Source organism: Oratosquilla oratoria, chromosome 18 (genome assembly GCF_046742065.1).
Source record: "Oratosquilla oratoria isolate Oo_2021 chromosome 18, ASM4674206v1, whole genome shotgun sequence".
NCBI lineage: Eukaryota > Metazoa > Arthropoda > Malacostraca > Stomatopoda > Squillidae > Oratosquilla > Oratosquilla oratoria.
In genome coordinates, this window is record NC_134794.1 from 63,260,705 (window position 1) to 63,284,297 (window position 23,593).

At 39.3% G+C, this 23,593-nt stretch overlaps 1 protein-coding gene across 4 annotated transcripts; it reads left to right on the forward strand.

The window, feature by feature from the left end:
* The first annotated feature begins 366 nt into the window (after window positions 1-366).
* On the forward strand, window positions 367-22,905 carry LOC143035334 (uncharacterized). Of its 4 annotated transcripts, none has more exons than XM_076202287.1 (9): window positions 367-476; window positions 958-1,112; window positions 6,343-6,541; window positions 6,974-7,095; window positions 7,522-7,712; window positions 10,138-10,239; window positions 11,815-11,956; window positions 12,297-12,471; window positions 17,984-22,905. In XM_076202287.1, the coding sequence occupies exons 1-9, from the start codon at window positions 444-446 to the stop codon at window positions 18,233-18,235; spliced, it is 1,371 nt and encodes a 456-aa protein (XP_076058402.1). In that variant the 5' UTR covers window positions 367-443; the 3' UTR covers window positions 18,236-22,905. The 4 variants fall into 4 exon arrangements, with proteins under 4 accessions (XP_076058402.1, XP_076058404.1, XP_076058405.1 ...); XM_076202289.1 differs by having other exon boundaries at window positions 420-476; window positions 962-1,112; XM_076202290.1 differs by having other exon boundaries at window positions 471-486.
* The last annotated feature ends 688 nt before the right edge of the window (window positions 22,906-23,593 follow it).

The window sequence follows — 23,593 nt, forward strand, 5'->3', positions numbered from 1 at the left end:
CTTGATGCGAAATGCAACCGTGCAGGTAACGCTCAAGCTTTCAGCTAAGGCCACATGTTAATACAAGGCGAGTTGTGACTGTTGGATGTAAAAGAAACAATGTCTCACACGAGTACTGTTTATTTCTTTATATAGCTATTACAGCAATAAAGATTAAAGTTCGCCATGTTCTCTCAAATGGGATGAGAGGAACTCGAGTAAGAACAAGAAATTCGTTTTTTTTTTTATCCGCATGTGATTTTATATTACTTCTTAAACTTGAGAAGGTTGTCGGAGTAAAGAATCAAATACTCTTTCATTCGTATTAGGTTGTGAAAAAATTAAACTGGCTTGAAAAGTTGAAGGATACACGATACGACAGTTTTGGCATCGTTTTCATTTTAAGATAATTCCGGACTTGTTTGTTTTCGTCACCCTAATTGACAACGAAGTTATTATGTGAAATGGAAGTACGAGAAGTCATTACTCGTAGCGGGGTAAGGGTTTGTAAGATCCATTTAACTCTGTCTTCCTCATATTAAAGAAAATAATATAGAAAAATTACCAATATGAAGAAGTACTGACAACTATCATACTATGGTTTGTCATATTGAAATAGATACTGATAAACGTCTAGTTATGTAGTTGTCAGTGCTGATATTGATAACCTTTGCCTAAGGCAGTATTTAACTTAGTGTCAGTGTGGCAGAACACAAAGCGCGTGCAGAAATAAATTCAAGAAGGTGTTGGAGAATTTTGGTCCTTGTAATGTGGTAACAATTGTCCTTGTAATCAAATATCAGAGAGCGCAGGGCTGCCAAAACCAGATGATATGAGATGCCGATGTCTGAAGATATGAAATGCTGAAGTGACAGTGTCAGTGTGCATCACATATCAAACTGGCACTACCTTATAGATTTGAATATGGATTTTCTGGTATTTTTGTAGCGTTGATGACTAGATCATGATATTTTGCAGTCAGTTATGAGTGAATTGGAGGAAACTTGGACTGAGCAGACCTTCTATGATCGACCTCTGAGTGTGTGGACAGGAGATGAAGAAGTAATAGCTGCAGATATTTTTACATCAGCCAGTATTGGGTGGGAGGACTGTATCAAACAGGAGTGTTATAAGTATGTATTTATTCAAGTGTAGTAATAGGGATATAAAATTTATATTATGTACAGAAAATACTAAATATGCATTGATTACAATTTGTTATAATAATAAAACTAACTTATGCACTATAGAAATAAATTTAATAGCAATTCAAGAGTTTACATAATAGTTTAAGAAATTAATATAACCTAAAGAATATCTTCCATCTTGTATGACCACCACAAGGCACAAGCGAGACCTATTGTTGATTTTACCTTGTTTACCTTGTTGAAGCTCTAGGTGACCTCACCACGGCCAGTCTAGGGACCCATCACTTCCACACCTCAGCTCTCACTTCAGGTATTGAAGCTGATCAATGATGGAATTTGATGCAGCTCCCCATGAAGTCGGGCCGTGTGGTATTGGAGGCTCATCGGGTAACGATGTCAAAAACTTGTCTAGCCTCTTCTTGAAAGCCTTGGTGCTGACTCCTTTCAGGTCTCTTATGTCCCTGGGTAGACAATTGAAGAGATGTGGTCCAGCACCGAAAAAGCACTCTGCCTGGAATGTTTTTATGCGTTGAGAGCAACTGCTTATGGCTTTCCTTGCACAGGTCCTACCAAATCTGAGGTGGTGTTGTGCCCTGAAGTCCCCTGGCAATGGGTTTGGTACAGTGCCCTCAAATATCTTCCAGGTATATATAATGATGTAATGCTCTCTGTATCTTTGGAGAGAGTATAATTGGAGGTTTTTCAGCATGTCCCAGTAGTAATTTGAGTGTCAATCCCTCTGGCAAACACTCTTTGAACCTGTTCCAGCTCTTGGATCTCATTGATCTTATGTGGCAACCATAGCTGGCAGGCATACTCCATCTTTGACACCACAAGGGTCTTCCATAGAGGTAACAGGTGCTCTGGTGCTTGGGTTTTGATGGTTTGTAGAAGCCATCCACTCATTTTTCTACCAAATTTTGCAGTTAAGGCTATGTGTTCTTTGACATTACAATCACTGCTCACCCAAACTCTTAGGTTTTTGAGTGCCTCTTTTTCCTCTGTTATTTCCTCTTCCACTTTGTATATAAAATTTTTGCAATCCATGTTTAGACCATATTTTAGTACTTCAAATTTATTGTGGTTAAATTTCATGTTATTGACATCTGACCAATCACAAATTATCTTTAGGTCTTTTTGCAAATTCATTGCATCCTCAACAGTACATATTGCTCGGGATATTTTAGTGTCATCCGCGAATTATGTTACCTTTGAGTCAGCTATATCTTTGTCTATGTCACTGACCATGATTAGGAATAAGAGTGGTCTGAGCACTGAACCTTGTGGCACTCCACTGATCACTGTTGAGTCTTTGGAGTGTGTGCCTTCCACTACCACTTTCTGTTTTCTATTATGAAGAAAGTCTCTGAGCCAAATACCGAGCTTACCATTAATGCCACACTTTTTTTACTTTGTGTAGCAAGATCCCGTGATCCACCTTGTCAAATGCTTTTGCAAAGTCCAGGTACACTAAGTATATGTTCTCTCCACTTGCTACTTTCTCAAGTACATTTGCATAATGGTCCAGAAGTTGGGAGAGGCATGATCCACCATTGCGAAAGCCATGCTGGCCCGGGTTGAACTGGCTAGTCCTTTCCAAAAATTTTACTACAGATGTCCGAACCACCCTCTCAGACACCTTGATGATGTGGGAGGTGAGGCAAACAGGTGTGTAATTGGGTACCATACCCCTTGAACCTCCTTTGAAAATGGTGGTAATTAGGCCTTCTTTCAGTGCTTATGGTATGATACCTTCCTCTAGTGATTTTCTCCATATTATACTGATTGTAGTAGCTATAATCTTTTTATACTTCTTTAAGAACACTGCAGGTAGGTTGTATGGGCCTGCTGCTGAGTTTGGTTTGAGTTCATTGATGGTCTCTTATAATGTATTCAGATGTAAATTCTATGTCATTTAAACAATTTTTGTTCATCCCATCTATTTCAAGGAAATCTGCTTGGTTTCTTACCACTTCTTCAGGTACCGGCACACTAAACACACTTTTGTACTGTCTTTCTAGCATATCTGCAATCATGGTTGGGTCATTCACTAGTTCACCATCGTCTTTTTCAAGTGGACCAATTTTAATCCATGTCTTCAGTTTCTTTTGTGCGTATGGATGAAAATATTTGAGATGTTCTTCACTTCATTGGTATTATTGTTCGCATCCTTCCCTTGAGTTATCTCTGGTATGTGGGTATGTACTTCCACCAGGTTGTGATCAGACATGATGGTTTTGGTCACTTTTACTCTGTACAGACGCTCCTCAACTTACGTTTTATTTACGTTCCGAACGGCCGAACGTAAGTTGAAAATGAACGTAAGTTGTTACTGTACTATACATCCGTAAATTCTATTACCATATCTTACAAAACACCCCTAAATCATTAATTATACACATAACATTGTAAAATAATATCATTAATTTCAAATAAATTAAATTCAAGCAACATAAATTGAGATGGTGGAGGAGGGGAGGAGGAGGAGGAGGCAAGGCACTTTCAGTCTGTCATTTGTGCAATGTAAACAATGGACGCAGCGTCATACGTAAGTATCGTTTGAACTACGGAGAGCGCGCTAAACTAAAAAATTCACTCAATTTTTTTTTTTTTTTTTACAATTTTTTGTTTTACAGTCAGTTCAAACGTAAAATCGAAAAAACGTAAAACGAATGAACGTAAGTAGAGGAGCGTCTGTATATCTTATCACTGTTATTTGTCAGTACAATGTCTAAAGTATTGTTCAGACATGTAGGTTCTGTGACGATTTGCTCTAAGTGGTGGTCATCTGCAAGCCTCACCAGTTCTTGAGCTTACATTTGGTCACTGAGCGTACTGTCTTGCACATTCCTCAAATGCCAACTTATCCCTGATAGATTCAAATCCCCTAGCACTAAGAGCTCATTTTCATTTTCTTCCATCCTCTCTCAAATTTGATTAAGAATGATGGTGAATTTATTCGTTTCGGAGTTAGGTGGTCTATAAACTAATATTATTATCAACTTCATTTTGGGCACGTTTACTTGTATCATTTCATTTGAGCTGTCTGAGTATGTATTAACCTCTTCCATACGGTGCCGCCTACGTAGGCGGCATGAGGAGCAAGTGGATATGCGAGGCTGCCATATCGGCGTCTTGATTATATTTATTGTAGTTGCCCCTGTGTAATGACATACTCTCTAAACTGTCTTCATCACATTTTCTATGGTTATCAAAATTCACGGGTGAAAGAGAGAATGGTCGATATAAGCGGTGACTATTTTTTATGATGCGAGTATTATGACGAAACATCGTACGTCTGGCAGCTACTGCTGCCCGCGAGATTTTGGCCCGTAGTGAAGGGGTTAAGCACTTTTGCACTGGCAGCTAAGTGATCATGGAGTGTATATCACTACTTCCCCATGACTTCTGTCCTTTCTATCTGTGCGATACAGGGTATAGTCCTCTATTTTGATTTCCTCGTCTTTTATATCTGCATTCAGATGTGAGTCTGTGAGACAGAGAAAAAGACAATCACTCTCTGTGGCTAGTTCCTCTAAATATCTCACTTTAGTTTGATTTAAGGTGGGGAAAAGGCCCTGTATATTGCATAGAAAATACTTCCCTAGTGTGCAGCTTGCGCTGACCTTACCAGGAAACCTTGAACTGGCCACTGATGGTGTGAGTGCCATTGAAAGTGTTGCGGCCTTGTGTTGATCGCTGGTTGTACTGGTGTCCCAGTTGCAACCATCATTTGCTGCTGCTGTGGATGTTGTTGTTTTTGCACTAATTGTAAGATTTGGTTCATTTGTGCCTGAAGGGCTTGTATTTCCTTTGCTGTATCTAAAAAAACCTCTCCTTTGATTTGGACTTTCTTCCTGTCTCTCTCTTGTTGGGGCCTCACTTTCATTTCCTGGAGCCTCTGGACTATTGATTCTGTGAGTTCTATATATGTGTGTATATGTGCAGTTGTTTTGGCTGCATGTGTCCTTTTTCAGACTCTCAGCAAAGTTTTGGGTGGTAGAAATCGTACTTTTGACCGAGGGTGCAACCCTTTGTTCTGTCAAATCTGAACTTGAGAAGTCTCGGACAAACCCTAGGATGTGCATATCTGCACCCCTTACTCACATGGAACATGCACTTCTTGCATATATAAAACCAGCAAATTTTAGATATTTTACCTCTGAGATTCTTTTCCTGTTCACTAGTGGAGTTATTCCCACCTTTGTTGAACTTGGCATTTTATCTTGTTTACGAATGGAGTTCTTTCCTCCTTTATTTGTTGAACTAGACAAATCATCTTGTTCACTAGTGGAGTTATTTCCTTCTTTGTTTATTGAACTAGGCATTTTATCTTGTGTTTGTTCTTGCTCCTTCTCTGTGGCTTTGGTGTTCGTGTTGTGGGCCTTTGAAATTGCCCCAGATGAGTGTGGTTCTTGTGTTATTTGCTTTGTGCGAATAGAGCTGGGGTTGCTTTGCACTCTGCCTCTCTCACTATTTTGGTCCAAGGTTAGTTCAGAAATTGTGTTTGGTGGGATGTGTGTTTCTGGTTGGGGGGTCACCGAGTCCCAGCTTTCTGTATTTATCTGTGTCTTTAAGTCCAGCGAGGTAATGTTGTTCATCCTGTTTTGGGTGTTTTTGTTTGTGTTTGTTTTTGGGAGGTTATTTTCTTGCCAAACGAGGGCCTTCTCTGCTTCCTCCGCTTCGAGCATTGCGTCTTTTTTGTCTCCATATTGATCATCGAAGCACATCTTACATGAGTATAACCTGTTTGTTTTTATTAAAAACATCAGTTGATATAATGGTAGCCCTGTGCAAAAGAAGTGGTTCTATTTTTCACATCAGTTGCAGCACATGTATTGCACCATATCTTCACTCCCTCCACATGTCGCACAATCACTTGTTTGTTTTGATTCTGAGCGGGCCAGCATGTTTCTTACATTGATTGAATGGGACGACACGGAATATTTTAAATCGTTTTATCTCTAGAAAGCTAATAGGATTTACACTGGAACTTTCACAGTACACTTTCGATGTATTCACACATTCATTAAAATGTAAGTTAATCCTACTCACTTAAAACACAGTCTTATTAGTGTATTTTCCACTGGCACTGACACACGGCACTCAATTTTGCAAAGTATTGTAAACTTAGTGTCACAGTTTCCTTTAGTAAACATCATTCTTTTTGTAATATCGTTATCCATACTAAAATGTTTTCTTTTCAAATGCACAGTGACAAGGAAATTGTTAATAGAAAAAATAAAGGGCAATGGACTCCACTTATGTATGCTGCTTACTATGGCCATAAGGATGTTGTACTACTTCTGATGAATTTCAAAGCCTCAGTACACATACGTAATGACATGGGATGTACTGCTCTTATGCTTGCTGCTATGTGTGGTAATGATGAGGTTGTGAAGCTACTACTCAAGGTAATTAGAGTGTTATTTTTTTACTACTTTTTGAAATTATATTCATACATATAACAAAAGGCCTCATTCCCTTATGAAGGGAGTAGGCAAGCCAAAACATACATCCACCATATAGTCATGCGACACCCATAAAAAAAAAAAAAATTATTGTCCCTTTTATCCTGTATGCTACATCTAGGTAAATACACACATGCACACACAATGTGTAAATTCTTGGAATAACTTTGAAGACAGAACAGATAAAACAAAAATTGAAACCTTCATACAAGATATATAACGTGTAATCTTTTATTTTACAGATTTTAAGTATTTTTTATTTTGCCAATGAATAAATTTTATAAGTATAAAAAGTGAAGATCAGGAGTTTTATACTGAATACTGTTTTGTCTATTTTATGTATATAGAAGATAATTTGTATGTTTACATTTTTAGGCTGGCAGTATTTTAGAAACTCGGGATTCTATGGATAGAACGGCCCTGTTTCATGCTGTTTGCTCAGGTCATCATGGAGTTACAGAGCTACTGTTAAAGCATCGGGCCAATCCAAACACATGGTAAATACTTTGGTTTTACATACATCATACATATACCAAGGCTTTTTCCCCCTTACAAGGGAGGTAGCCAAAAAACAAAGGCATGAAAACCATTCCCCTCCATTCCATCCCCAATACATTCCACTCCCATCTACCCTCCCTCTTATCTTGCCACCTCCTGGTTTGGTTTTAGGGAAGAAAAAAAATGAGTGTGAGGTGAAGTTCAATGTGTTTGCCATCAATGTTGATAAGTTTTCTGAATAAATGCAAGGAACTGAAGTTCGGGTTGTGGGTCATAGTTGCAATCTCAGAAACAGAGTATTTTATTTCATATAGTTTATTTATTTATTTATTTTTTATTTTATTTTTTATTTTTATTTTTATTTTTCATCCCAAAGTAATGGCATTTTGTGAGGAATGAATATCTGTGTTTCTTATCTCCCAAAGTAAGAGAGGATCTGGGCAGACACCACTCATTGCTGCAGCTGGAACGGGAGATGTAGCAATGGTCAGTTTACTTTTGCAGTATGGTGCACTACCTTCCTTGACCACACACCAAGGCCATTGTGCTATAAGGATTGCTCATGAGGCAGGCTACTCTTCTATTGTAACTCTCATTCAACAATGGAGCTCCAAAGGTTAGTATATGTATTGGTATTTAGTAACTCTCATGACCAGTGATGGGTACCTGCATGTAGTTGTATTTGCCTAATTGTAGTACAGTGAAAGCCCTTGTATCCGGCACCCTAGTTACCGGCAACTTCAAATATCCGGCATATTTTTTGTAGTTGCTCCCGCTGCTGCCAGAGGAGTGCGCTGTGAGCCATACTGCATGGCGGCTGGCGCTCACTTTGTCTCCCGCTGCCACTTCGTTCACGCCACGGATGTGTTTGTATTGCTGGACTGCTGCTACATTCCTACTCACGTGTTCGCCACTTGCCAGTGAAATTTCATCATGCCCAAAGTTGATAAGCGAAAACGTGTAGTGCTTACAGTTAAGCAGAAAGTGGACATATGCAGACATCTGGAGAAAGGAGAGAACAGGAAAATAATCATGGAAGAATACGGGATAGGTTCTTCTACGATATACGACATTAAGGGGGCCGTCGCGCTCGAAAACGAACTTCGTCAATTATAATCGGAATTTCGCGAATTTTTAATATGTTATATATACATATACTGAGATGTTCACCACCAATTTTCATATCATTTGGTTGAAAAACAATGAAGTTATTAATAAAAAACCGTTTTTTGACCAATTACAAAAGTTCTATCTCCTCACTTATCCATTGACTGAGCATGCTGAAAAAAATACCACAAATGCTCTATAGCATTACCTAAAAAATCATTGTGGCGTTTTTGGAATTTCCTCTTAGTTTAGGAGAAAGATTTTTTTTTATAAACGTGTCATATTTTTTTTCAAAATACAATATATCAACTTCTATCATAGAAATAAAAAAATCCCACAATAAAAAGTTTGCAAATTTATTCAGCTTTCAAATGATCCAAACCCCATTAAAATCGCCCGAGTAGTTACGGAGGAGATAGAAAAAATGTAGAGAAAAGGGTAGTTTTGAGATATTGAGCTTTGAAGTTCAAAATACATTTCATTGCATTTTTTTGTATTTTTCATTTCGATTTTTTTCTCTGCGCCAATCTTCATGCATTCTATGTCATTCACATGTTATTATAAAGTGTAGCTGGTACCTGATCCCCCGTTTTACGAGGTATCAGGAGGTCAGAAGGCGAGGGTTTCAGGAAGTGACGTCTCTCATTGTCTCCAGGTTAGATAGATTGATAGATAGATAGATAGATAGATAGACTTTATTTGGCAATGAATCAATGTTTTTATCTTGTTCAAGTGCTTTTGTAATGATGGAATTGACTCTAACCAAGTGAGAAAGAAGATTATGTGTCCTTCCAAAGTTATGATCAATGACAGTCGCTCTTGTGATGAAAAAAAAGCACTCGGAGCGTCATTTGTAGTCTCGTGATGTACGTAACGCATGCTCGATGGTTGCGGTGACGTCATTGGAAACGAGGATACGGAGGGCGGTGAAGGGGTTAAAACGCGCTCGGCTTCGCGCGTCCCGGGCTGGCGCATCAGCAGCACTATTCAAGGTCACTGCTATGAGTCGTCTCCAGTATCTCGATGATTTAATTCAGTTTCTTAGCTTTCATGAAACACACGCTTCTTCTTCGAATGTTTAGGCATTCTTGAAATGATTATAGCTTCAAATAAAAGTAAATAAAAGTTCTATATATCTATCTATCTCCAAGGAACGACAATTCGATTTCTCTCCACAATGATTCGCTCAGCTTACGTACCGAGTGAACAGATTGCAGTCTAGGATGTGTTTCCAAGTAGTCTATATTAGTGAATAACAAAATACAACGCATTTGTGCCATTTTTATTGCGATGAAATATTGCGGTGTATTTTCTTAAACCTTCAAACATCCGGAAATTTTAAATATCCGGTATGCCTATGGTCCCAATGGTGCTGGATACAAGGGCTTTCACTGTATACAGGAAAGGAACAACACTTGTTGGGTCCCATCTCCTACTCTCCAATTTGATCATACTTAGCCTGAAATTCATATACAGTTCCAACTTAATCTATATCCTTGATTTCCAATTATCATATTTAGATTTTATTTCATGTACTGTTCGAGCTTGGGCTACAGCACCTTCTAAGATGTTCAAAGTATTTATGGATCTACATAGAAAACTGGATTTCTTCACATCCCTTAGACATGTAGTCTTTTCTTAATTCCACCAGGAAAGTGATTTTGATCATTGCACTTAGCCAAAGATCTCACTCCATCAGCTTTGTCTATTTTTGCTCACATAAGGAGAGTTGTTGACCTACAAGCTAGTGATATAGAACCAGACCCACTCTAATATAACAGACCAGACACAGTCAAATGTTTCTTCTTTGAGAAATTGATAAGCATGTTCAAGGACCTTCACTGTGGATTTCCAGTCAGCAAAATCCAAGGCAAGATAGTGGAAATAAGTTTGGAGCTTTGGTGTAGCTGTAAAGAATTTAATTTTGCTTGCAGGAGGTCCTGTGGTGGCACCGCAGCTTGAAGATGGACCAGCAGCAGTTGAAGCAAAACGCTCCCAGATGCGACAGAGAGGAGGTGCTTTGTGTGTTGATTCAGGTAGGGATGATCTCAGAATATTACGTAAATGGTGCCATCCTGATTTATATTTTCCCTGTCATACACATTAAACTTTAGACAGCAATAACCACAACAAGAGTGATATTCACATTATTTTATATATGTTGGCCTTCCCTCTTTTTTTTCATTATTAAATGGTCCCCCTCAGTTTTCCATAAAGCAAAATTTTTTCTTAAGGCTTACTCTCTAATGCTTCAATTTACGAACCCATTCCTCTGTCTCACCACTTTCTAAATCCAGAGGTAGCTTACCTCCTTAATAAGAATGTAGGAAGCAGGGTTCCCTGTCAGGTTGTTTAATTTCAGAATGTGTATCCTATGTGCTCTTTTCCAGATTGTTTGGGTTCTATTGTGCAACCAAGAATGGTTAAAGATATCTATCAAGGGCTGTAATTTGGGTGCTATACAATATATACAACAATCTACCACCAGTACCACACAAGACATCCTCACATAAACACATTCACACCCAGGTCACTAAACAAGCTCTTCAAGACAGACCACCAAACTCAACTTTTCACCAAAACCCCCTGACATAAAATCCTTAGAAAATCTCTTTCAAGAGAAGTAAGAACCACACTATACATTTGTGTTTAGGAGAGTACCAACACAAAATAGACCTGGTCATAGAATCAAACTGACCTAGATGCAATCACCATGCAAAACACTGAACACCTTATCATACACTGACCAACATGAACAATCTCTAGACAACACACTATTTCTTCCTGGAGAGACCTGTGGACTTGCCTGGTGGCCATTGCCAGGTACCTGGGAATTGTGGGTCTCCTGCAAGAGAGACCTGAGGAATTGGATTGATTAATTGACTGTATGTGATATCACTCATTCTATCAAATGTCTGAGAAGTATGGTAGGGGTTATAAGGTTGGATAGAATGAAAAACAGAGGTGAGGAGGAGAATGGGGGAGGAAGAAAAGATGGGAGATAGGGTTGATGAAAGAGTATTGGGATGGTTTGGACACATGGAAAGAATGAGTGAAGAAAGACAAGTAAAAAGTGTGGAAAGCAGAGGTGGATGGAGTGAACATGAGGGGACAGCTGAGGATGAAATGGACGGATAGGTGGGGTGAAAGGAGCATTGAGCAAGAGGGGATGTCTGTTGAGGAAGGAAGGAAGAAGGCAAAAGGTAGGGGTGAGTGGAGAATTGCCATATATGGATCATACTGTGATGCATGGAAGGGAGTGGGTAGGGGTTAGGGAGTGGTTATGTGCAAATGATATTTTGACGCAGCCCAAAGGAACTTCTCTCCGTCTTCAATGTTAATGCATGAGAGCATTAGGGGGGTGGGGGATCACAGATTAAATTAAGTGGCCTTGCTTTGGATGTGCTGTGTCTTTCTGCACTGCTTCTGACCCAGGGGGATGGGCGAAATACAGGGATGACCTATCATCCAGGAGGAGCCAAGATGAGAGGGGTGGTGAATGGGGGTGGAATTATGCTATTTGACTTTGGCTGCCTCCCTTGTAAGGGGGGAAAAGCCCTTGGTCTATGTATGTATGTAATATAATTTCCTTTGTTATCTTTCTGTTATAGCTACTGTGGTACCAACTGATCTAGAAAGTCTCCTGAACGAGTTGGGGCTACATTCGTATATGAATGTTTTTCGAGAACAAGATGTAGATTTGCAGGTGTTTCTGACTCTCACTGACCAGGACCTTAAAGAATGTGGCATTCAGTAAGTACATCACAGGCAAAAAATTTCTTGTATGTTCCTGTCATTTACCCAGGTAGTGTGACCCATGTAATATGAATGCACATCTATCTATATACCAAGATGATGTGGTCCTAGTTCTTTTGATAGACCACAACTTACAAGGTGCAGGGATGACCCGTCATTCAGGAGGTGCTAAGATAAGAGGGAGGGTGGAGGGGTGTGGAGTGTATTCAGGGATGGAATGGGTGGGAATGATTTTATGCCTTTTTCTTTTTGGTTACCCCCCTTGTAAGGGGGAAAAAGCCTTGGTATATGTATGTATGTATTTTTATGTATCTTAGAGAAAATTGCAATTTGACAGAAAACTGGGTCCAAGACGCAAGATGACTTCAGCAATTGCACGTTGGCACAGCAATGCTCCTTTACGGAGCAGTGGCGTTGAGTGTGCATATGCTGATAAACTGGAAGTGGAAATGCAGGAGTTAGGTGTACGAATGGCAGAAGCCATGGAGGCTCTTCAGCAGACCAAGAAACAGGTAAGTTTTAACCCATAAAATGTGACATACATCATATGATGAACAGCATGTAACTGCAACATACATCATATGATTGAAGGCTATACTTCACTCCCATATGTCTTAAAATGAAGTTTGGCATCACAGGGTGAATGAGTTTATACACTGGTGTGTAAGATACCTTACACAAAAGCCATTACTGTGAAAAGGAAGCAGTGGACAATTCAAACATCAGTGGTGATGAACAAAATGTGAAAAAGTGTAAAAAAGAATGTAAAAGAAAAGTTCCCTGTAGTTCACCCATGTATGACCACTGCTTACCACCTGCTACTTCCAAGTGACAAAATATGTAACTTCACTACACCACCACGCCTAAACCAAGGCAAATTGATAACTGATATTTTGTTTTCCTATAGTTTTCTATGCAAACTTCATTTAATAACAGTAAAAGTTTCTTTTGATATATATATATATATATATATATATATATATACATATATATCCTTACCTTTTCCTAAAGCTTTCTTACATAGCCTTACCAAAATCTGATCCATGCAACCCCTACCTTTCCTTAACCCACACTGTTCTTCTCAGTTAAATCCCTTCCATAAGCCTTTCTAACTATACTCAGCAAACTGATCCCTCTGAAGCCACTATACTCATATTTTCCCCTTTTCCATTGTAAAGTTGAACTATACAGGCAATCCACTCCTCTGGCATCCTACCTTTCCTTAAGCACACAATAAACAACCTCACTAGCCAATCCACTATTACTGTACTGTATTTTTCGGACCATAAGGCGCGGGCAAAATCCTTAAAATCAGCCAAAATCGGGTAGTACGCCTTATCGTGAGGTGCACCTTATGTGTGGCTTCAGTGCAAAAAAATGCCTCGGGCAGTGACGTACTATTTTGACACGTTTCGTAGATAGCCTGCCTGCCTAGCAAAAGTTACAACCAAGTTGCATGTATCTTGACAAGAAAATTGTGAAAACTTTGACAGTTTTCGAGTCAATGCCACCGCATTCATTCATGCTATCATGGCTATGACATGATAGCGTCCACAACATAGGCAGCGATTTTGCATTGGTCTAGTCTCGCTCCACTCCAACTGTAGTCATTTTTTTTTTTTTTTTTTTTTTTTTTAATTTTGTAAATTAAAATGTATCAACGTAATATGCAATTTTATGGGCAGAAATGAAAATAGAAAATACCTTGCTACAAGCAAATATGCTAATGAACGAAGTTGGTAGCATAGGATCGGGACGTCATCTTGTCATCTGTCAATTGACGGCCTCGGTACTTCCGACAGTACCTCGCCAGGTACATTTTCTTGAAAGAATGTTATGGAGCGGAGATACATGCATTCCTTCAAACTTTCTATACTCCGCAAACTGAAAGAGTGGTTGAAAAGCCCGCCAACGTCTCTCACGACGATGACAACGAGGACGAGCCGAATGACATTTAATTTGCAGGTAATGATTTATTAAACACAGGTTAGGTTAGACGAATTTATCATCCTTTCATTTCTTTGACGTCGGCATCTATCATAACAAACATGGCGTACCATTCGTCCGACACTTCATTACTTACGAAATCTGTTTTAGCACCTTTTTTGTTTTTTATTTCCGCTCACAAAATTGCATATTACGTTGATACATTATACATACATACATAGATATACCAAAGGCTTTTTCCCCCTTACATGGGGGGGTAGCCAAAAAGAAAAGGCATAGAAATCACTCCCACCCATTTCATTTCCCATATATTCCACTCCCCTCCACCCTCCTCCCTCCCTCCTATCTTGGCACCTCCTGGATGACAGGTCATCCCTGCATCCTCTCCACTGCCCTGGGTCAAAAGCAGTGCTGTAAGACACAGCATGTCCACAGCAAGGCCGCCCCCTCTCCTCTGGGAAGGGAGATGTGGGTTTTTGTAAGTGCATATGGGCCTGGTAGAGGAAAGGAAGGCTTTTTGGATGGATTTAAATGAGTGTGTAGAGGGATTAGGGAGAAATGTCAATGCAGTGGTATTGGGAGACCTTAATGTTAGGGTAGGAAGTGAACCAATAGATGGAGTTGTTGGGAAGTGTGGAGTTCCAGAAAAAATTGTAGTGGAGAGTTGATGTTGGAGATGTGTCTTGAGTTGATGATAGCGAATACAGTGTTTAGGAAGAAAGTCCAGCATAAGTACACATGGGAGAGGGTGGTGGATGAAATAGTGGTAGATAGAGCATTAATGGACTATATAGTGGTAACCAGGAGTATAGTAGGAAGAGTTAAGGATGTACCTGTTATGAGGAGAGATTGGGGGAATATCAGATCATTTTCTGGTGGAAGGTAAGTTGAGAGTGGAGGATAGAGAGAGAAAGAGGAAAAGACAGGAGGTAGGGAGGTGCTTAGGGTGAACTGCTTAAATGAGAAAGAAAAGGAGAAGGAGTACAAGAAGAAGCTGAGAGAGGAGTGGGAGGGAGTGAGGGATAGAGTAGAAATAGGAGTGGAGGAGGAATGGGGATGGTTCAAGGAGGGAGTCACAAGGTGTGCAAAGATGGTGTGTGGAACAAGGAGGACAGGAGGAAATAGAAGGAAGGGTAGTGAGTGGTGGGATGAGGAAGTAAAGAAGGTTGTAGAAGAGAAGAAGCGAGCTTTCACAGATTGGTTACAAAATAGGATGAGAGAATCATATGAGAGGTACAAAGAAAAGAGAAGAAAAGTAAAGCATAAGATAAACGAGGCAAAGAGAAGAGCAGATGTGAAATGAGGTAAGAGTATGACAGGAAATTTTGAAAGTAATAAAAAGATGCTTTGGAAAGAAATTAAGAGAGGAAGAGGAGGCAAATCAAGTAGAGAAGAAAAGGTAAAAGGTGCAGATGTAGAGATGATAATAGAAGAGAAGGCAGTAAGAGGAAGATGGGCAGAGTATTTTAAGGAGTTGCTAAATGTGAAGGAGGATAGGGAGGGAAAGGTATTTGCAGTGGGAAGTGCTAAGAAAACGACCATGCTGAGTGAAGAAAATGGAGGAGAAATAAGGAAAGATGAAGTGAAGACAGTTTTTAAGATGATTAGAGCAGGTAAGGCACCTTGGTTGGATGGAAGTCATGCAGAATGTCTGAAAAAAGGAGGTACAGTGATGGTGGACTGGCTGGTGAGGTTATTTAATGTTTGTTTAAGAGTGGGTAGAGTACTGGAGGAGTGCCTGTATTGTTCCACTTTACAAGGGAAAAGGGGACAAGTGTGAGTGTAGTAGTTTCAGAGGAATCAGCTTGTTGAGTGTAGTTGGGAAGGCTTATGGAAGGGTCTTGATTGAGAGGATTAGGAGAGGAACACAGGAAGTAAGTGGTGAGGAATAGTGTGGGTTTAGGAGAGGTAGGGGTTGCGTAATCAGATTTTTGTGGTAAAACAGATGTGTGAGAAAGCTTTAGGAAAAGATGAGGATGTTTTTTGGGCTTTTATGGATTTTGAAAAGGCTTACGACAGGGTAGACAGGAAGGCACTGTGGGAGGTATTAAAGATTTATGGGATAGGAAGAAAGCTTTTAAGAGCAGTCAGGAGTTTTTGTGAGAGTAGTAGAGCTTGTGTTAGGATTAGAATTGGAGATAGTGAGTGGTTTGAGGTAAAGGTGGGAATTCATCAGGGATGTGTTGTCACCTTGGCCGTTCAATTTATACATGGATGGGGTGGTGCAAAAGGTAAATGCAAGGGTATTGGGTAGGGGATTTGAGATGGTTAAAGAAAATGGAGAAAAGTGGGAGATAAGTCAGTTGTTGATTGTTGATGACTCTGTGCTTGTAGCAGGATTAGAGGAGGGATTGAGGAAGTTATTGACAGAGTTTGGGAAGGTGTGCAAAAGAAAGAAGTTGAAGATAAATGGGTAAAAGTAAGGTGATGAGATGTACAAGGGGAGAAAGTGACAGCAGACTGGAAGTGAGTATTAAGGGAGAGAGACTGGAGGGAGTGGATAGCTTTAGATACTTGGATGCAAATGTGGCAGGAAAGGGAGGAGTGGAGGTAGAATGTAGATTGAGAGAAGTGAGTAAATGCCTTGTGGGATATGAAAAAAGTGTAATGAGAAATAGACATCTGGGAATGGATGCTAAGAGGAGATTGTATGAAGGAGTGATTGTGCTGACAGCACTGTATGAGGCAGAAACACAGAACATAATAGAGGAGGAGTTTGAATGTATTTGAGATGACGTGCCAAAGAAGTATGATAGGGGGTTACTAGCCTGGATAGAGTGAGAAATGAGGAGGTGAGAAGGAAAACAGGGGTGGAAAGGAAGTTGGGAGATAGGGTTGATGAAAGAGTATTGGGATGGTTTGGACATGTGGAAAGAATGAGTGAAGAAAGATTAGTAAAAGAAGTGTGGAAGGCATAGGTGGATGGAGTGAACTAGAGGGGGTGACCAAGGATGAGATGGATGGATTGGGTAAAAGGGGCATTGAGAAAGAGGGGGAATCTGTTGAGGAAGGAAGGGAGATGACAGAAGATAGGGAATGGTTGTATATGGATGAAGCTGTAATGCATGGAAGGGAGTGGGTGGGGGATGGGGGGTTAGGGAGCAGTTGTGTGTAAATTATATTTTGAAGCAGCCAAAAAGGATTTCTTCCCATCTTCTCTTTTTTGGCATGAGGGGACAACAGAGAGGAGGGGTTGCTGATTAAATGAAGTGGCCTTGCTCTGGATGTACTGTATGTTGCTGCATTGCTTCCAATCCAGGGCAGTGGGCAAGATGCAGGGATGACCTGTCATCCAGGAGGAGCAAAGAAAGGAGGGAGGGGTGGTTAATGTGAGTGGAATTATGCCTTTTGACTTTGGCTACCTCCCTTGTAAGATGGAAAAATTCCTTGATATATACTCTGAAAAATTTGCACACCACAGTTATGACCAATAAAGCCCTATTGCTGTTATCAAGTTAAGAGAGAACTATGAAAATAGATTACTAGCTCTGACTTGGTAAGAGAAGCTTTGTTAAGATTTATTGAAGAACAAAAATTAGATTATGTGAGGAATCAGCAATCTTGGTGAAGTGCAAGTTAATACTTTGTCTTAATGGGTTTCCTAAAGTTGAATGGAAATTCCTAGCTGCTACCAAAGTAAACATGAATCAAGTAGTGATTTTAGAGTTCATTATGGTAAGTTTGATACTGTGGCAACATCAGGGGTTCACTGCAACTGAATGAAGATACATGGCAACAGGCAGAATATACTGTATTTGTTGACTATTCATGATGAGGTTTATATTATACTCTCTTGAATAGAGTTAGTCACTGCTTCTGACCCAGGCAATGGGCAAGAGATAAGGACCCTTCATCCATGAGGAGCTAATATGAGAGGGAAACAAGGGTGGTGGAATGGATGGGAGTGGGTGCATGTCTTTGACTTGGCTACTTCCTTTGTAAGGGGGAAGAAGCCTTTAGTATATAGATAGACTTATGGCAGTAAACTGCCTTAGTTTCTCAGATTCATATACTTGTATACCTGTCTTAGGTTCTTCCCATTTATTTACATTGTCACATCTGTTGTTTCTGATTCAGGTAACACAGGAACGAGAATTGCGTGGAGTGACAGAGGGTTGGTTAGTAGAAGCACGAGGACGACTTCAGCAATGTTTCCAGATATTAACAGGAATCCGAAACCAGCTGTCAGCTGCCCATCACTTGTGCAGCATTGCAACTATTCAGCCATCAATCATCCCGAAACTAACAGAGTCAATGGCAGTGGCACTGAAACAAGTGGATTTTCTTATGGCACTCTCGGACCCAAACATGGCCCGAGGCACAAAATAATGGTTACTACTTCATAAAATCAGGGTTGCCATTACAGTGATGTCAGTAGTTCTCAGTGTAAATTTTAGTACATATCACAGAAATTAACAAGATAACCTGACAGCTTCCAAAATTAATGTAAAGTACTCTTTGGTATAGAATGGTGCCTCTTGGCTGAATGAGGTCATGAGTCCCAACACAATATGTAAAGAACATCCTTGTAGCAAAGGAGTTAACAAGAGTTTGATATATTTTATATTTTAAGACCCTAAAAATATTTTGGTAATTAAAGTTTTATGAATTTATTGGAGTACAACTGTGAAGGATTATATTAAGTATGTAATCATCATTGTATTTAATTTATCATGTTAAATGAAGATATATTTATAAGACAAAGAAAAGTTCTTTTTAGAGATTTAATTAATGAAAATGAAGTGAAAAATTTGCAGCTAATTTATATGAATAATCAAGAAATCCATTGCTCCAGGTCTTTTGCATGAGACTCCCAACTCACAGATAACCATTGACAGCCACCAGCTTGGCCCACAAGTCACTCAAGATAAAATGTTGTTTTCTGGGTTAGGTGAATAAGGATAGATGATGTTTTTCATTGTTTACAGAAAATAATAGAGTACAGTACCTCAATTAGCTCATACAGTTGAGGAAAGGAGTCCCCATATACCTTTTTGTGTGCAGTTTTCATATCTGGTTACGATGATATGGTTTAACATCACAAACTCCCCCCCTACCAGAAGGCTAGGACAGAGGGCTTTGTAGCATGGAATTTAATTAACTATGCCCTTGGTTCAACCTTGCCAGTGGCAGGATTCGAACCGCCATCCTCTTGACCTTCACCACGAGTAATGACACCCTAACCCGCTCATCCAGCGAGCTTCCTGTATCTGGTTACAAAGACAGAAAATTGTCATATTGATTCATTGTAAAAGCATAGTCTTGTTTGTTTCTTTAATCAAGCCCTTGTTATATAGATAGATACAGAAGACTATCACTGGTGTCCAGTAACAAAGACATCAAATTTGTTGTATCAATTCATTATAAAAGAAGTGTTGTTTATTTCTTTAACTGAAACTGTCATAATGGAATACTTGACTTGTATATTTGACTTAAATCCCTATAGATATCAATGTCATTTTAGAAACTACCAAAGAACTTGTTTCCCAACTGTGCCATGCAACTTTCCAAATGTGCCTTTAAGTGTGCCTATACCAAATTGTTCCTTGTTCCTCTCTTTATACCAAAGGCTTTTTCCCCCTTACAAGGAAGGTAGCCAAGTCAAAAGGCAAGTACCTACTCCCACCCATTCCATTCCCTTCCACTCTTTCTTCACTCTCATCTTAGCTCCTCATAGATGACAGGTCATCTCTGTATCATGCCCATTACCTGGGGCAGAAACAGTGCAGCAAGACACAACACATTCACAGCAAGGCAGTTTCACGTAATCAGCGACCCCTCCCTTTCTCTCTCCCTCTTTCTTTCTGTCCCCTCATGCAGAGAAAGAGAAGACTGGGAGAGATCCTTTCAGGCTACATCAAAATATCATTCATACATAACCACTCCTTACACACACACACACACACACCCATCTCCCACTCCTCCCTTCCTTGCATCACAGTATCATTTATACATGGCCATTTTCCACTCGCCCCTTGTTCCTAAAGTGTCATACAGAAAGGCACCTATTTATCATATTTGTTTGCACAAATGAGAAATTGTTAAGAGACTTGTATATATGTTTTTCCTTCCTATGGTGAGAAACCGTAGCGAGCATGTTTGTGTTGTCCATAGTATGCTTTGATTTGACCACCCACTTATAAGGGGAAAGGGCCCTTTGGTACATGTATGTATGTGATAGTTTACTGCGTGATCAAGGAAAGAAAGTGTATCAGTGGCTTAGAAGAGTGCCTACATACATCACCCATTTGCTTTTCCCTTTTATCTTAGCTCCATGAATTTACCTAGTTGTATCTTACAGGAAGGGGAGCTATGCTCATGGTGTCCAGTCTTTGTATCTTGCATTGTCTAGTTTGCTCTTAAATTTGTGTATAGTTTTTGCACACACTATTGTTTTATCCAGTTTGTTCCAGATATCCACCACTGTGTGGATTTTTTTTTTTTTTTTTTTCCTCCAGGTATCTTCTATAACTATCCTTTTTGAGTTTCTCATCATGCTCCCTTGTATTTCTCTTATGCCAATCTAGTAAGTCCTCTCTATCAAGGACTTCTGTGCCTTCCATGATTCTGTAAATGGTCAGCAGGTCACCTCTTTCTCTTCTTTGTTCAAAAGACGGTAATTTCAATTTAGCCAATCTCTCCTCATATGACAAATTTGAAAGTGTTGGGGCAATTTTCATGGCTGCTGTCTGGATTCATTCAATTTTCTTTATATTCTTTTTGGTACTGGGTGACCATAGTGTCACAGCATACTCTAGTCAAGGCCTTATTAGTGTGACTAGTATTTCTTTTAACCATTTCTTCATCTAAATAGGTAAAAGCCACCTTTATTGATCTTAGCATGTTGTAAGATTCTCCGACAGTTTTGTTTATCTGTTTATCAGGGGACATGTTATTTAAGATAATAAATTACTCCCAGATCCCACTTTCTTTACATTCTTTGTTCCAATTTTATAATGTCCTGATAGTCTCTCTCTCTCTCTTTTTTCTTTTTTCTTTTTTTTTCCTGAGGTGAGGTGGAGAACAGGAGGTGAGGAAGAGAACAGGGGTGGAAAGGGAGTTGGAAGATAGGGTGGATGAAAGAGTATTGGGATGGTTTGAACACATGGAAAGAATGAGTGAAGAAAGACTAGTAAAAGAGGTATGGAAGGCAGATGTGGAGGGAGTGAACATGAGGGAGCGACCTTGGATGAGATGGATGGATGGGGTGAAAGGGGAAGAGGGGAATGTCTGTTAAGGAAGGACAGGAGAGGACAAAAGACAGGGGTGAATGGAGAATGGTTGTATATGGATGATATGATGTATGAGGTGGAATGGGTGGGGGATGGGGAGTGAGGTAGTATGTGTGAGAAAAATCTGACACAGCCCAAAGGGATTTCTCCCCATCTCCTTTTCTGCATGAGGGGACGGAGAGGTGGGGTCGCCGATTAATGAAGCAGCCTTGCTGTGGATGTGCTGTGTCTTGTGACACTGCTTCTGACCCAGGGCAGTGGACAAGATGCAGGGATGACCTTTGTCATCCAGGAGGTGCCAAGATAAGAGGGAGGGTGGAGGGGAGTGGAGTGTATTAAGGATGGAATGAGTGGGAATGGTTTTTATGCCTTTGTTTTTTGGCTACCTCCCTTGTAAGGGAGAAAAAGCCTTTGGTATATGTATGTATGCTTTTTTCTGAACTCCATTATGCTACATTTCTTTATAGTGAAGTCTACTTCCCACTTTCTGTTCCATTTCCAAACCTTGTTTAGGTCTCTGTAGTGATTCACAGTGTTTCAGTATTCACTTTGCTCAGCAGTTTAGCATCATCTGCAAAGAAGCTCATCTAACAATCCACATCTTTATCCATGTCATTCACATAAATAGTGAACATTATTGGAGCCAATACCGATCCCTGTGGAACTCCACTAATCACCTCCTCCCAAGCTGAACTCTTTTCTCTGAGCACTACTCTCATTTTTCTGCCATGCAAGAAATCCTCCATCCTTTCTAGTAATTTACCTTGTATCCTTCCTATAATTTCCAGTTTTTTTTTTAATAGATTTTTGTGTGGTACTTTGTCGAAGGCTTTTTGTAAGTCTAGGAAAGCACAACCAGCCCATCCATCCCTTTCTTCTATTATATCTATTAGTCTTGAGTAGAAACAGATAAAGTTTGTGGCACATGATCTTTCCTGTCTGCATTCAGACTGTCTCAGGTTTATTATATTGTTTTCTTCCTGGTGTTTTATCCTATTCTTGATCATTCTTTCACATTTTGGCTACAGTGCTTATAAGGGAGACTGGTCTATAATTTGTTGGATCTTCTTTGTTTCCTCCTTTATATATTGGTACAATATTGGTATTTTTCCTTCTTTAAATGAACAACTTATTATATTATATATTTTGTCCATTAATTCTTCTTTACATTCTTTTAGTATCCAATTTGTAATTTTGTCTGGGCCGTGGAATTTCCTCATTAAGGTTCATTAGTTGATCCATTATTTCTTTTTGTGTTATTGTTATTTCCCGCATAGGGGGTGATCGTTCTTCAATTCCTGCCACCTATCCACTGCCTGAGTCACAAGCAATGCAACAAGACACAGTAGCAACAACAACAATAATAATAATAGTGATAATGATAATAATTTTCTTGTGATTGCCAAGGACATGTAAACATTGTGTTTTTGTAAACATGTTACTCTGATTTTTCCAAAACATGTATGTTCCTGTGATATTGTTTTTAAGTTCAGGTTGATGCACAACTTAAAGTTTGTATTGGAAAATCTTTCTAACCAAAGATACCCTAAGACTGAGTACAAGACAACAAGGTATCAAAAATTACATAAAATGGATGTTTTTTCCAGAAATTATGTCACAATAAACCAGAATATTACTACATAACTTCTGGATAACTACAAACATTATTTGAAAATGTAATAATTGTATTTCATGAATATTGCATTAATACCAGATTACTACAGAACTTTGGTGCTGCTTTTTCTTCCAAATAAAGATAGATAACTATACCAATTGTACAGTAATAGTTAAGCATGAAATATTGTTCTTACCTCCTATATTCTAGTTATCATTTTCTACTGAAAGTTTGTAATCCCTAATTGTAATAATAATTATTGCCCAGAGTTTCATTGATTGGATTCCCACAGCTCCACAGCAGCTGGCAGAATTCCCTTGTCTCTGGAGAAAGAGAGAGAAATAAAATATATATATATATATCTGGTTGTGATTCATCATGATCTTGGATCACATGTGATACTTGTGGCTGATAGCTATTATCCTCCCAGATGAGAGCTTGGAGCTTATATATGGCCTGATCATGTGTGAGCTTTCACATGCATGTGGTCTTTTTTTTTAATTTGCTTCGATGACCTCTTAAAGTCCTCCTATCTTTAACCAGAAGATTTCTTCTATCAATTACTTTGATAGAAGAGATCTAATTAAAGATGGGAGGGCTTTAAGAGGTCATGGAAATGAATTAAAGACCACATGTTGAGGATGTGAAGAAATAGTTTTTCATATAGGTGTGTATATATGTGGAATAGCTTAGAAGGTGGTATAGCCCAAGCTCAAACAATACATGAGTTCAAATTTAAATATAACTGGAAATCAAGGATATTAATTTGGAACCGTACATGAATTCAAGTCTTTGTATATTAGAAAATTAGAGAACAGGAGACAGGACCCCTCAAACTTT

What these genes read in the sequence shown, in the direction of transcription:
- LOC143035334 (XM_076202287.1), top strand. Translation starts at nt 444, where the DNA reads ATGGAAGTACGAGAAGTCATTACTCGTAGCGGG. An exon ending in ATCAAACAGGAGTGTTATAA is followed by an intron (nt 1,113 to 6,342) that starts GTATGTATTTAT and finishes TCAAATGCACAG; the next exon opens with TGACAAGGAAATTGTTAATA. An exon ending in TTCAGCAGACCAAGAAACAG is followed by an intron (nt 12,472 to 17,983) that starts GTAAGTTTTAAC and finishes TTTCTGATTCAG; the next exon opens with GTAACACAGGAACGAGAATT.